The sequence below is a fragment of the Monopterus albus genome, unplaced genomic scaffold (genome assembly GCF_001952655.1).
Source record: "Monopterus albus unplaced genomic scaffold, M_albus_1.0 scaffold250.1, whole genome shotgun sequence".
Lineage (NCBI taxonomy): Eukaryota > Metazoa > Chordata > Actinopteri > Synbranchiformes > Synbranchidae > Monopterus > Monopterus albus.
The window spans coordinates 860897-875784 of NW_018128130.1; the positions used below are offsets into that span (position 1 = coordinate 860897).

General features: G+C 39.1%; 2 protein-coding genes across 2 annotated transcripts in view; both read right to left on the minus strand.

The window, feature by feature from the left end:
• LOC109972195 (UV excision repair protein RAD23 homolog B-like) overlaps nucleotides 1-3480 on the minus strand; it is a 13061-nt gene extending 9581 nt beyond the window's left edge. Inside the window, exons 1-3 of the mRNA XM_020620904.1 lie at nucleotides 3187-3480; nucleotides 1190-1271; nucleotides 546-625 (exon numbers count right to left, since the gene is read on the minus strand). Of these exons, the coding sequence (XP_020476560.1) occupies nucleotides 546-625; nucleotides 1190-1271; nucleotides 3187-3255 (231 nt within the window). The 5' untranslated portion in view covers nucleotides 3256-3480. The remainder of the gene's footprint in view (nucleotides 1-545; nucleotides 626-1189; nucleotides 1272-3186) is intronic.
• A 353-nt stretch (nucleotides 3481-3833) lies between these two features.
• On the minus strand, nucleotides 3834-12433 carry LOC109972179 (calreticulin-like). The gene is made up of 9 exons (XM_020620887.1): nucleotides 12211-12433; nucleotides 11291-11392; nucleotides 9880-10083; nucleotides 9617-9711; nucleotides 9311-9520; nucleotides 7429-7542; nucleotides 7072-7215; nucleotides 6794-6886; nucleotides 3834-5633 (listed from the first exon to the last, which is right to left on the minus strand). Exons 1-9 carry the CDS (start codon nucleotides 12302-12304, stop codon nucleotides 5391-5393), a joined length of 1299 nt encoding a protein of 432 aa, XP_020476543.1. The 5' UTR covers nucleotides 12305-12433; the 3' UTR covers nucleotides 3834-5390.
• Between the last annotated feature and the right edge of the window lie 2455 nt (nucleotides 12434-14888).

Sequence of the window (14888 nt, forward strand, 5' to 3'; positions counted from 1 at the left end):
TAACTGTGCATATGACAAAATAAATACTTTGAACTTGAATCTGAAGTTAGCAAGAGTCAACTGTGCATGTGCAAGATCTCTGGATATTCTTAACAAATATTAATTTTGTGTTTCATAATGAGGAAACGAGTCACCCAGTGCAGCGGTATGTTTTCCTGATGTGTTTTTGAACAACAGTGGAAGTCTATGGCACAGACAAATAGACTAATCCAGGACGGACAGGCATTAGTGGTGACTAGAGCCAAATCAGTGTTGGTTTTAGTCTCTGTCTGAGGAGTGTTGATAATACTGTTAACATAGAAAATGACCGGCCTTATCCTTTAACAGGCTGAACATATGCTGAATGCCTTGACTGTAATCAGCAACAAAAGACACAGGTCATACTTGAACCATGAATTATCACTGACATCAACAATAAACAAAAGAGTGACTTGAAATAATCAGTGAAAAAAAACTGTATTTCTGTTTAAAAAAGAAACTCAGAGCAGCTGAGCAGTGAATATCCATGACATGAGCAAAAAAAAAAAATCAGCTAGGACACTGACCTTGGTAACCATGACCACCACAAAGTTTTTCTCATCGATCTTGTACTCTTTCAGCAGGGTGTCATCATTTAAGATTTTGCCTGTGACATTCAAGCAGAAACAGTGAATGACAAAATACTTACAAGTACCACAGTATTTTTCTGATCATATCAATGAATTTACAAGATGATTATTCTCACTGCTGCTTCAGCATTCTCAACATGGCTTGAGCACTTTAAGCAAGCAAAAAAAGCATGCGGTGCTCTAAAGTAAGAGAATAATAGAAATAATTAAGCCATGGTGAGAAGATCATCATTTTCTATAAGTGGAGTGCACTTTGGCCCATTTTGGCACTTACAAAAAGATAACCTCCAATTTTAAAATGTTTCCGTAGTCACTCGAGGGTTTGGTCCATTTTATAGCTACCTACCTAGTGTGAATTCCAGAAGCCGTTCATGTAATTGCAACTAAATTTACCTGGAGCAATGATTTGGAAAGATGTGTAAAAGGCTGACAGAAACAATGTTTGTGTTGTCTTTGTAAATTATTTAAACAAACATAAGCCAATTAAACAAACCAAGCATTTTGTGAGACTTTGTTCCAACTGAATATGATATAGCAATGATTCTTCCTCTGTAAGACTGTGAAGTTATCCTCCGCCTCACCTGCATAAATCAGTTTTTGTCCCACAGCAGGAAAAGCGTCTTTTCCCCTGTCCGCCTCTATTTTCTCCTTTAGGGCTTTCACCTGTCAAACATGAACAAACGAACACTGATATCACTGAGTGAGTTATGGGAATGGAAATAAGTCCAAATGTTACACTGTATCACTGAAAGCTACACACAGTAGTGTCTGTCTAATGGCTGACATTTGTTACTGGAAATGTCATACCATCATATGTTATGTGTTACCAAGGTTGTTGTGGCCAAAACCTGGATTAAGTCAGATCTGTTTGGACATTAGGGTTTTCCTCTACATCTGACAGACAATATAATAAATAAAAGCTGGGTATAGCTGTTAGCAAAAATATGTTCGATGTATTTCTTCTAGTCCTCATCTGTTCCTGCATGTGTGACTACACATCTTCAACTATTTCAGTGTGAAAAATATCCATATTTCCTATTGTTAAATTTGACCAAGCTTGACTGTTCTCCCTTTTATGACATCACATCCAGTCTTTCACAGAAGCATTACTGTAGTGTATATAGATCTAGTTTTTAGAAAATTTTGCCCAACACATTGATTCACTGGGGCTGCTCCCTGCTTGATGGTGTTACTACGTTTTCTACTATGGTATAATATGTGCACCTGTATCCTAGTGCCACTGACTCTTGGACATTATGATTCACATGGTAACACTTCATAGGAAAGATTATTTATCCAACACGCTCACTAGTACTACAATATAACTTACTACATTATAAGAAAAGTCCAGAAGGTTTGGTTCTATTCTCTTAGAATGATTTACAAATAAGCTTCCCCTAGGTCAGGACCGAAGGCCTTCTGAGCGAGTGACCCACTGAGCCACCAAATATATAAAAATAGCTATTAGTCTCAGTATTACTTATATAACAGCAGGGGCAGTAAACCACTGAAGCAGAGCCACATTTTGTGTCTTTTTAATTTTGATGTCAGCCTAAAGTATGTGTGGTAAATATTACAATAAAGTTTTATATAGCATTTAAAATAAACAGCCAGAGGCTAAGTGAAACAACCATAACACCTGCTCCTCAGTACAAAAATGATAGCGACTGTCTGTAATGTGGAGGCATCAGTGACATTCATGCACAAATGAAGAGTAGTACTGAAGAGTATTCTGGATGTTCATACGTGAATAATGAATAATCAGGTTATAATTAAAACCAGGACTAAACATAACAAGGACTAGTTTTCGTTTAAAGATTTAAACTGACAGATGCTTTTGAGGATATGACAGAACATAAGCTGACTAAAGTTAAATTTGAGATAGTAAAGTAGAGTAAAAACATAAGTGTCATTAAATGCTGTAATGAAAAGCTCAATGGCCACACAGGTGCAGACTGTTACGCCTAGAGCACCAAAATACCCAGAAATGGCCCCGAGTCCTCCTATGTCAACATTAAGCGATAGGAGGCTTAAGGTATTGCATCGTCATTCATGGTGAGACGTTAAAACAAGTCCAATTGTATCAAGTTCACAAACCGTATAAATACCATTTCCGGCCGTTTTCCATATAAACTCTTCGTGCCGCTCACACATTAGTAGCGTCTCGTGGAATACCAATAAACACACACAAGACTTCCCGAGGAACACAGACAATATATTTCACTGTATTATTTGGATTGTGGGGTAAAAATCACGTTTGTTACTGCCGTTGTTTTCACAAAACCTTAATTGTATTGTATCACGCCTTTACTTTGAAGGAGCACTTGGTCAATTCCGGTCTCACAATAGCTAATTATAGCTAGTTACCTGACATGGAGGGGTTCTGCAAAATTGCTAACTCGTCTGACTGCATATTTCTGGCGCTTGACGTTCCTTTCTCAAATAAGCAAAAACACTGTCGAATCTCATTAACAGAGTTTAGCAACCTTAATATTTACATATTCGGCTATGCTACAGCCTATATGGCAGCCCTCCCGGCCTGACCGTGTTTACCTCAGCCCCGCTAACTTCTACTCACCGTGAATTCTGGGTCTATTTCTATTTTGAACGTTTGCTGTTGAAGGGTCTTTAGTGTAATCGTCAACATCTTTCGACAAGGTGTCAGAGGCAGCAAAGGTGAAAAACGACTGTAGTAACGCCAATTTCTAGACTGTAGCTGCTATTTTTCGCTGAGTATCTGTTTATCTGGGTCTAAATGTATGTGTGACTCAGCTGTCTCAGTGTCGCGGAGCAGGCTGGGTACGGACGCCATCTACTGAGATAAGCATGGATGTCAGACACACCATTCTGCCGCATTCAAGTGCTGTCGGAAATATCACACATCGGAGAGTTCGGGTAAACTCAACAAAATCATCCTCTCATCTGGCTCGTCTTGGTTCAACCTCATTTGACCCTTGGCCATTTAGTTCAGCCTAGATGCGATTGCCCAAACATTGCATCCATAATACCTAAAAAGTTAAAAATGCTTGATGGGGCAACGTTTCCAATAAAATTCACTGCTTATGTCTCCCTTGCAACAAGAAAGTCTCCTTAACTAGGTTATGGCATGTGAGGAGTTAAATGAAACAACATAAAAAAACATGCAAACATGTACCTATACCTGTGAGGAGTCCAAGAAATTACATCACTTTAGGGATTTCAAGCCTTTGTCCATTAAAGGAGTACTCCGTGAAGTACTGTACTTTAATAAAGTTGGTTCACAAAAGATCTATAAAAATTATTGTCATCATTGAAGCAGCAGAGGCTGACATATGCAGATTTTAGTCCACTGTCTGGATCAAATTATAGAAACACTTGGTTCTACCTTTGCCATAATGCAACCAATAACATCTTTTTATTGGAGCTTCCTGTCTGGTAAACAGGGAAGTCTTTGAATAAATTGAATAATGTTTTCAGTGAATAAATTCACTGAAAAGGCTCCATTTCTAATCAAAATATACTTGTCTCATCATCTTCATAGCAACACCACATAGAGGTACTCTTCATTATGATGCTGACAACTTGAACAATCAGGAAATACAAACAGACTTGAACTTTAACTTTGGTCACACTCCACAGACTTTATCTTGTGCAATAAATTTAGAAAATATGTGAAAATGTAACCTCAACACTTTGTCAATACTGACCAAAATGTGTATCTATGTGTCAAGTATTAGAACATTTGCTAGATTTTTTGATCAGACATTTCCTGATCTCAGTGGGAAATCTCTGTTTAAAAGGTTCCTTTAAACACTGATGCACTGTGCAGTTTGGCATATTTATAGAAAAAACACAATTGGTGGCTGAGGAAAAGATCAAGATGTTCACATCTGGTGCCTGAGACACTCTTGATAAAGTAGTTTTTGCCATCTGTACCTATGGTATTATTCTGGTACAGATACTGACAATGTAAAAACAGCTTGTTCCAGTAATAATAATAATAATAATGTGGCTGTTGTTTTGTTTGTTTCAGCCACTATTCTATCACTCATAAATATCTTCTTCACACCACACTGAAATAACACTGACAACATTCACACATCGACCAATACCATCAAAATCAGGGGTCAGATTGTTGAGAGAAGCTTCAATTTATTAATTGAAACTCAAAATCAGTGTGCACCCATGGGACAGTCACTCATTCAAACCAAATGAGGATTGTAAAAATCACAGTTGTCTCTAATGCATTCTCAGTCAAACACACACAAACACACAAAGAACTGTGTGGAAAGCTTTGTGTTTTGAGGGAACGAATGTAATGACTGAATAAATTACAAAGGGGGTCGATTAAAAAAAAAAAAAAAAAAAAGTACTATATCACACAGGAGAAATAAAAGTGCATGAAGCAGACATCACAAACCCTCAATATCCAGGACATCCCACCCAAGGCAATAATAAAGGGCAACTTTCTCTGTGAGTATGCAGGACACACACATCAAGGGATTGACCACATTCAGTAAATTACATTAACTTAGAAAATTCACAACCAAAGCAGGCACAGAACAGAAGGAAAACATGTAAACCCTTCTCCCCTCTCTAATTTGAGGACTTTTAAAGAAGACAAGGGAACTGATAAAAAAATAAATCTGATCTGACCCCATCTTCTACCCCTCCTCCGCCCCTACACCTGAATAAAAGGCTGCTGTATGTAAGGCCAGATTTCATAGGGCTTTCACTAATTTTCTTCTGTTAGCTTGAACCTGCAGAGAAGGACACAACAGTCCACCAACGGGCTCCTCCACTCTACAACTCATCCTTGTGATTGACACTGCTGTCCTCCTCTTCTGTCCCTGCGTCCTCCTCCGCCTCCTCATCATGCTCGCCCTCTTCTTCTGCCACCTCCTCCTCCTCCTCCTCATCATCTTCTTCTTCTTCGTCGTCCTCCTCCTCATCGCCTTCACCATCCTTCTTCTTGCTCTTCTCCTCCTCCTCCCTCAGTTTCCTTTCCATGTCCTCCTGCTCCTCCTTCATCTTCTTCTCTGGTCCCTGGTGGGCAGAGAAGACGAGCTGTTATAACGTTCTCAACAGGAGTATAGAGTTTAATGGTGCATTAACTAAATCCCTTTCCAGACATGTACTGATACCCTGAAAGTATCTAGATGTTACCTGGAGGAGTTGTATGTGAGAACGAAAATGTCTGAGTCAATTTGCCCAGAAATTAAGTGGACTTTACCCTGCCAGCTCCCTAGTCCAAAGTCCACAGAAACTCCAAGTCAGCTGGAGTGAGCCCACATGAAAATACAGCAGCTTATAGTCCATTATATATATATATAGCATTCACTCTGAGCTAGGGGTGTATTTATTTACAGTACCTTCAAGATGATGGTGCTTTAAGATAAAGAAAGCTCAAGTTACTTGATTCATGTCACACTGTAGAATGCTGCTGTTAGACTTAATACTAAGTTCACACTGCAGATGACATTATACAATATTACATTCAACAGATTTTTAAATCAATTTTCTTCATGTACCACATACTGTAATTCCACTAAAAATGCAATTTTGGCCCCTATATTTACTCACCAGATAAAATCATTAAGCCCTCCTTATGTCACATAAAGTTTGAACACTTATTGGGAATTGAATTTTGGCAAGCTGATATCCAAACAGGAACCAGTGTGGCAGCAGCAGATGTTGCTAATTATGGAGCCCAGGCACTCAGAGACCACATTTTATCTAAAGGAGTCATTTTTACCTAAGCTCCCTTTCAGCTGGAAAGTCAGAGTCTGAGATCAAACTACTATGGCTGACCTACAGCTTGCCCTGAGACAAGACGGTTCTCCCCGGTGATGACCACATACGCCGACTTGTCAGTCTTTGACTAATCACCAATTCAGTTCCAAGTCGAGAGCTTTCAGCCGGCTCCTAAGGTGAAGGGTCAGTCAACAGTGATTTCAGGATCTAGCCTTGAGCTACACATAGCCTAGCCTGTTAGCAGGCCATCACACCTCTAGGCAATGTTTAGCCAAACTGACAAATCCTGACAATTACAGCAGCTGAAATTCTAAATCCCTAGCTGGCTTCCCATTCCCATGTTCACTAAAATACACAAGCAAATGTCAATGCCTCTTGGTACAGATGATGAGTATTGGTCATTATGTGTGACATGTTCTTCTACAATAGGTAGCATAGTGTCATAGTCCTACCTTAGTAGCTCCCCAGGTTTCTTTACCAAACTCCTCTGCTTCTCTGACATCATCAGTGATTAGAAAGTTGTCAAAGATGGTGCCAGATTTAACCTGAACAAAGACAACAAACACATTAGCATTATTTATTCGTGAAATCCAAACAAATGATATTTCTTATTTGAGTCAACTCAGTGGTCTCGCTGAATATTTAAAACAGCATGAAACAAATCTGTACATATGCTGCATTTCAGCTCTAAAGTCATTACACCTCTTAGTGGGTAAGTAGAAATAGTTACCTGCCACAGATCCAGGCCCAGAACTCCAATGTTATCAAACTTATACATCGTGGCATCATGAGTGTATTCTGGGTTGTCGATCTCAGGGTGGACCCAGGGTCCTTTGTAGTCTGGGTTGTCAATCTGCTTGGGTCTCCATTCTCCCTGCAAAGACAACATAACAGGGCTTAGGACTAGTGAATATTAGACCAATTCCATGAAAGATATAATACCTTCAGAATATTAGCACCCTACCCTAAGCCTAAGCCAAAGCCTTTAAGATACACCATATTCTCACAAACTCCAGTAAAGGGCTTTCAAATCAAACATTTGTCTATATATAGTTCCAATCCATGGTCTTAACTATACAAGTCATACCTTATACTCTGGGTTGGTGATCATAGGAGGTTCCCACTCTCCATCCATGTCCTCATCCCAGTCACTGGGCTTCTTGGCATCAGGGTCAGGGATGGTCTCTGGCTCGTCCCAGTCCTGGAAGGCAGCAGAATTGGAGTTACTAAAAATACAATTTCAAAACATGGTGCACATGATACAACTAAACTGAGCTGGGCCCTGTGCATGGACAACTAAATTGGTTTGTTGATTATTTGACATAAGCCTGGATTTTTTCGGACCTTCAAAGCTGGAGTCCATTTTATTCAGAGTTGTTGAAGCAACATTTTCTTAAACTCACATTATCAAAAGTGCAGCTTATTCATAGGTCGTTAGACCCTGATCAAGGCTTTTCCTGGTGAACCTTTGCTCTGAACACCAACAGAGTGATGTAGTTTGAAATATGATTTGAGATAACAGCAGGGACAGAACCTGGTCAGAACAGAGGGAAGGATGACTGCAGCCAGATACAGAGAAATCTTTGAAGAAAACTTGATGAAGAGTGCACACAGCCTGAGACTGGGGAGATGGTTCTCAGCATGACAGTGACCAGAAGCATACAGCCAAGACAAAACGGACAAGTCTCAGACTGTCCCTGAGTGGTCCACATCTGTGGAGAGATCTGAAGATGGTAGCTCACAGACACCTCACATCTAATCTGACAGAGGTGGGGAGGATCTGCCATGAAGAATAAGGTAAACCGCCCAAATCTAGGTGCTCAAACCTGCCAAAGACCTGCTCAATGCTGTAACTGCTGCCAAAGTGAAAATGAGAGATTCCAGTTTGTGGTTTTTAATAAACATACAAAGAAATACGTAGGGTAGATTGATGGGCAAAGTGGCAACCTTTATTCATTTACATGTGCCGTTTCCACCATGTTCAGAAGAATTAGTCTGTTATTCTGATAATAACAACAAGGGATCAAGGGCACAGCGGTGCAGTAGTTAGCACAGCTGCCTCACAGCAAGAAGGTTCGGGGTTTAAACCCTGGTCAACCCGGGGCCCTTCTGTGTGGTTTGTCTACATGTCAGTCCTGTGATGTACCCCAGAAAACATACAGGTGATTGAAAAACCACTACAGTCCACTGCTTTTATTTTATGTTTCAATATGAAGCATTAAATATACTTATACATGATGGCATATAACACAAAATAAAAGTTTGTACACTAAAACAGGACAATAGTTTGAGATGCTTTGGACAATTCAACTATAAGATTCGTGGCTTTTAAAGGACCACAGACAGCCAGAGCAAACAGTATTTTATATGAACTTGTCATCTGAACATTAAAACACATTAAATGGTTACCTGCAAAATTCATTTTGTAAAAATTTTCTGTTAATACAATTACAGCTGCTTTTTAAGAGCTTTTAATTAGGTCTCATTTTCATAGCAGTGTTATAAATATCAGCTGAAGTCCCTTGCACAGCCAGAGGGAAGAACCTCACGCAGTCATATGAATGCAGCTCAGGGTTTCAGCATATCTATCATTTTGCCTCGATTTTAAAAATATGAATATATTGTTTTTTTAAGATAACTTCATCTGTTTGCAAAAACCAAATTAGCTGGATGAGAACTCACAGGATTATTTTAGCCTGAGAACAGCATCTTAGGCTGAATTCATAAACCACACTTGAAAAACAGGATTTCAGGGAGAATGTGAGGGTGAGTCTTTGTCTCTCTATGCGTCAGCCCTTCACTTGACTATGTGTTCAGTCAGGTGATATTATCTATGTGGCTCTGACAGTAACGGTATGATGGAGACTGGCTTATGGAATTCAATATTTAGCACATCTAATACTTTATATTTCGATTAAGCCAAAAACCCAAGTCATGATACAGTATGTGAAGTTAAACTAATCTCCTACCTCAGGTTTGGTGTCACTGGGGTCATCGATCTTGGCCCTGTCATCCCAGTCACTGGGTTTCTTGGCCTCAGGATCCTTGATCTTCTTTGGGGGCAGCATGTCCCAGTCATCCTCCAGGGAGCCAGACTCCACCTTTTCATTGTTGATCCTCACCTCATATGTCTGGTCTGGATTCAAGATCAGTGTGTACAGGTGGGTCAGCTCATCATCCTGGGAGCGGGTGCCATTGAGAGTAAGAATATTTTAATTCATTCATTACAAAAGACCAATATCAAAATTATTCATCAGGCTTTGTGCAAAAGCTACCTTGCATTTGATGTCTTTCTTGATGAGGTGGTTCTGGCCCTTATAATTTAATATTACATGAACCTTCTTCGTGCTGTATCCACAGATATCAGGCCCTGGAGACACAGGTTATGTTATTTATTTAATTTCCTTTATTTTTACACAGAGGAAGCACTGTAATTACTAAATCTGGAATAGCTTAATCTACAAATGACCTACAAGTAAACATTTGTTCATGTTTTATGGTCAGGCCTTGGGGTCTCTAGAAGACAATCATGACTCACCAAACATGATGTAATACTGTGACTCTCCATGCATGTTGCTCTGGTCAAGGTCAGAAGGGAAGATCTTGACGTAGCCACCTCCACAGTCAATCTTCTGCTCGTGTTTAACAGTGAACTGGATGACTAGGGGCTTTCCCTCGTTGCTGAAGGGCTCAAAATGGGCTGACAGGGCGTAAAAGTGGGCATCCTGGCTGGTCTGAACACCTGGGGTAGGTGCAGACAAAAAAAACAAACAGTCAAAAAAAAACAAAAAAACGAGTCAATAGCTGTTAGCAGCTATCCATGACTTTTGTTTGCAGTCATGCAGTTGTTTCCCTTGTAAAAGATTTACAGTAGTGCTTCAGACTATAGCTAGCCAGACTTAAAAGCAGGGCAAACTGGGCGAATGCACCAAGGCCCCAAAAGGTGCAGAATTACTGTGTCAACAGGTTTGTGGATTAAAGCTCTGTTTAGAAATTCATGTCACATAAGTACATTACCACCTGACAAAACCTGGTCAACCAGGAATCTTGAGATTGTGTCTTGAATAGGTGTGCTGTGTCAAGAACATAGTTTCAATTTTAGGGTTAATACTCCTAAATTATTTTGTTCAATCAAATTACCACAGAGCAAACTTGAGCCAGGGAGTATTTCAGTACAGAAAACAGTATTTACCCAGTTAAGCGTTAGGGGCCAATAGGCTAATTTGTTATCTCAGGGCCCCTGTGGCAGTAATGCTGTGTGATATATATTGTTTCCAATAATATTTTAGTTGTTTTAATGATGTGTGCGCTGGCATTATTGAGTATGTTACTTACTAAAAAAAAATAAATAAATCAAAAACATGCCTTGAGAGTCCACTGCATTATTTAGCCCAGTGCAACAGACTTCCAAAATACAGACACCAAAAGCCTTACAGCCTACACCATTAGATTTAATTGCTAGACATGGATCACCCTCATTGGTATGGAGGGATTTTGGCTTTGAAAAGAGAGAGGTGCTCAAAACACAGCACTCCGCAAACTATGGCTGAAATTGGCTGCTGGTAAAGACCTGTTTTCCTTACACATGTTGTTTCCATTCATATTATTACAGCAACAATTAATATAACAACAACAATAATAAGAGTGGACTAGTACAAACATAGGATTCAAAATAGCATCTGCTTCTCAATGACAGCAATCCCAGAAAATAGAGATCAATAGAAAATAGAGATGTCAATATCACAAATCCCCTACCTGGCAGATGATTCCAGTCCTGGATATAGTCTCAGAATATACTGTACAGGTCAATTCCTTGTTTATACAGTGAAGGTACTGAGACATGTACACAAAACTCTTTTACAAACATTTGCATGTTAGGAGACCATCTGCATGTATTGTACAAGCTTAAGACAACCCATCTGTATCAACACTGGCAGACTATACATTACCTTTATCTGCTTCAGCATCCCCATAGAACTTTCCAGCACTCAGTTTCCACTGGCCGTAGTCTGATTTATGCTTAGACTGGACCCACCGGCTCTTCCATCCATCTGAACCAGAATTAAAATGCAACTGGTTACTCACTGTCCTGTCCTGTTAGTTAATAAAATATGATCAAATCACATTATGCATCCATTGTAAGCCTGCTGCTTGTTCCAGGCACCTACTTGAACCTGTTGTACTGCATATTTATACCTAAATTAGACGATTCATAACAAAAGCAAAGAATTTTGAAAACAAAGATTATTGCTAGAAGGGATTTTATTGGGGAGGGGTGTATCTGATTAACGCTAAAAAAAAAATTCAGTTTATGTTTTGATAGTTTATATTACTCAGATCTTATCTGGATAGTTGATAAGCCGACTGTATATGTTTGATCTTCTGCTGCTATTCTAACGTAACAAGACAGGATTTAACAGAAAAACCTTCAAACATCACCGCAACTAGCTGGATTTCACAATGCAATATCAAAAGCGAAAGAAAATGTGGACTAACATAGGAGAATGTCGATTGATGAATTATTGTGTACTCCAACTGACCGACTAATTTCAGACGACCTGTTTTAAAAGTTACGTGGACATTACCTGGACGTTATTTAACTGTTAATGTAACTTTATATATTTTCATAGCTTGGATGAATTTAGCTCTCACTTGCCTAATACACACACAACATGACCTAGCTTAGCTCTACTGAAATGGGTTAAACTGATAGAGCAATGTTAGTTGTAAAAGAAATATATCTTTAAATTGACAAATATTGAGAAGAAGCTACTAAGCGACACTGTTCAAGATAGCCAAAGACTTTGACAACACGATCTTTCATACAGTAACTACACAGGACAGGAAGATATGGAACTGGCTACTGCACCTCCATCCAAAAACTGCTCCTTGAAGTAGATAGTAGCGTCGATAGTAACAGCTATCGATGCAAAAACGACAAGAATCGTCACTGGAAGCTTCATGTTGCTAGTTTCTGTCTAGCACCGACGAGTAAAGAGGACAGATTTGAGGTGAAATCAGCTATTAAAGCCTGAAGGTAACCTGAGTATTTTAACAGCGCCGAGCCTTGCACAGATGGCCGCGCCTCATTGGACGAGCGTTTTGCCAATGAAATGAGACCACGAGTTACTTTTCGGAAACGCTCGGGTTACATCGGACAAACATCGGAGAGGGGTGGAGACTAGAAGCGGTTCCGTTCTCCTGTAAAAGGACGATGTGCAAATTACGTTTCCTACCTAAAAGTACTATAATCTTTCATTCAAATCAGTGACAGGTTGTTTTCTGCGATTGTGGATGTCCAGATAGTAAAGATTTTATTTTAAACACACTGCCTATTTTATTACGGTATTTTTGTATTAAAGTGCACCATTAGTCTGACCATTAGTCATAACTAATCCATTTGGTTTAGGATATAGTACATTTATTATTATTATTATTGGCTATTTATTGTCTGAAAATTCTCCACCTGTGACATCTACATAACGCGCATGGCTTACTTTTCAAATGTAGTTGCTTTTTCGCTAATATACTCTATTTCACTTTTGTCTACTGAAAAAAAAACGCACTGATGCGACTTGATCTCACGAGAATATCTGACCTTGGACCTTGGACCTTCAGAGAGCGACATCCTAATAACCGTGATCGTATAGTGGTTAGTACTCTGCGTGGCCGCAACAACCCCGGTTCGAATCCGACACTTGCATAAAATGTTACGAATGAAAAACGTATATTCTTCCAAATAACGAAACTGCAGAAATCGTTACGTCTGAGCTGTTTTTCTTGACATTAATTCCAGAAAATCTGCTAATTAAATTACAGTAGAATATGATCCGTTTCCCTGGGCTTCAATTAAACCATATAACACTGAACCATACTTTCTTCTGTGTTTTCAGTCCTGCTGTGCGTTTTTGTTTGTTGGTTTTGTTTTGTGCTTTTTTAAATCTATGGTTCAAATCGGCCTGACCAAAAAGGACCACACCACCCAAGAGCTCACAAGCCTCTCATGAGAATATCTTCCTGGTTGTAGCCAATTATTTTTAATGAGGTTTCTGTATGCCTAAAGGACTACCTTTACTATAGGCCATTTGCTACCTTAAGAAGGCCTTAATTTTTTTTTAATTAAGATGTTAATTCAGGATTTGTTTATTATAAATTTTTGGTTTTTGTGGTTCCAAATTTTAAAATTCTCTCTACAGAATACCATTTAAGAAAAATTCCCAATTCAGCCTATACATTCTATTCATTTATCGAGTATCATACTGGAATAAAATACTGTTTGCAGTGGTTTAATATGAAATGTTACACTATTATTAATATCCATCTAAAATATTTCAGATTAATTAAAATCAGAATGTTACTGATAAAATGTTTTACATTTATACATCAAATATAATTTATCTATTACTATTGCTGTAATATGAAGTACATTAAACAATACAAAGGAAAAACAATAAACTGTGAATGCTAATGTAATAGCTTTTTAAGAATATTAGATTTGGAAATGCTTTTGAAAACGTAGCACCAAATGCCCTTACAGATCTCTTGGTTTCATATCAACTTGCTTTCTGTCAAAATCACATTTTTTAACTACCAGTTTTGAATCCACAACGCCCTGTGGGAAGTTCAACATGTATACAATAAACCAAAGAAAGGGATTAATACAGTAAAATGTAAATTTTCAGATCTGTTATTGGCTGTAACCCCGTAGTGGCAGAGAGAGGTGGCCAAGAAGAAGTTAAACTGGATTAAGAGTTGCTTGGTTTAATGGATCATCTTAGTATTCAGTAATGATGCCAAACAATGTCCATGCTGTAACTCACAACTGCCCAAGGAAACCATTAAAAGTTGGAGTATGAATTGAGTTTGGCCTTACTGCAACAAAGTCTAGCCTCCCTGACCCTGCACAAAGCATAAGATGGCAAAACATCAGTTGTCTTTAAACTGAGTGTGTGGGCCCCATCCTGATGTAGTTTGTCCCCAGCTTTGCTAAATTTAATCTCAAATTCGTTTCATTGGGCCACATCCACTGTGTTTATCTCATGTATATGTCCATACATTCTGTATCTACCATTGTTCACAGTTGTTTTAAATGTAATGTAATAACAGTATCTGTTCCTTCAGACTCACTGAGTTTCGCACTAACCCCCAGGTCCTGGACACTAAGGTAAACCCTCAGGACTTCAACACAGAAGAGTGCCTGTCGCAGGGCAAATGAGACCAAGAGGACACAGACCTCACTGCACAAAAAGGCATTATTGGGTTCTAAAGCGAAGCCTCCACCAAGAGGGGAAAAACTGAGAAAGTTAAAGAGAAATGTTGGAAAACTATGGTTGGAAACCAGAGAAGTGCCAAGAAAGACATTTGTGACATTAGTGGGGTTTCCCACCTTCTCTGTGCTGCCAAGTCCTCTCAGTGGTGCCGTCTAGTGGTTCTCTGATGCTTCTGCAACTACACGATCAGAGAAGGGCTACATGGGCAGGCAGCTGACAGAACAGGCCAAAGTCATGCAAACCACTTGATCCCTGGCAAAACGTGCAGTCACTTGTG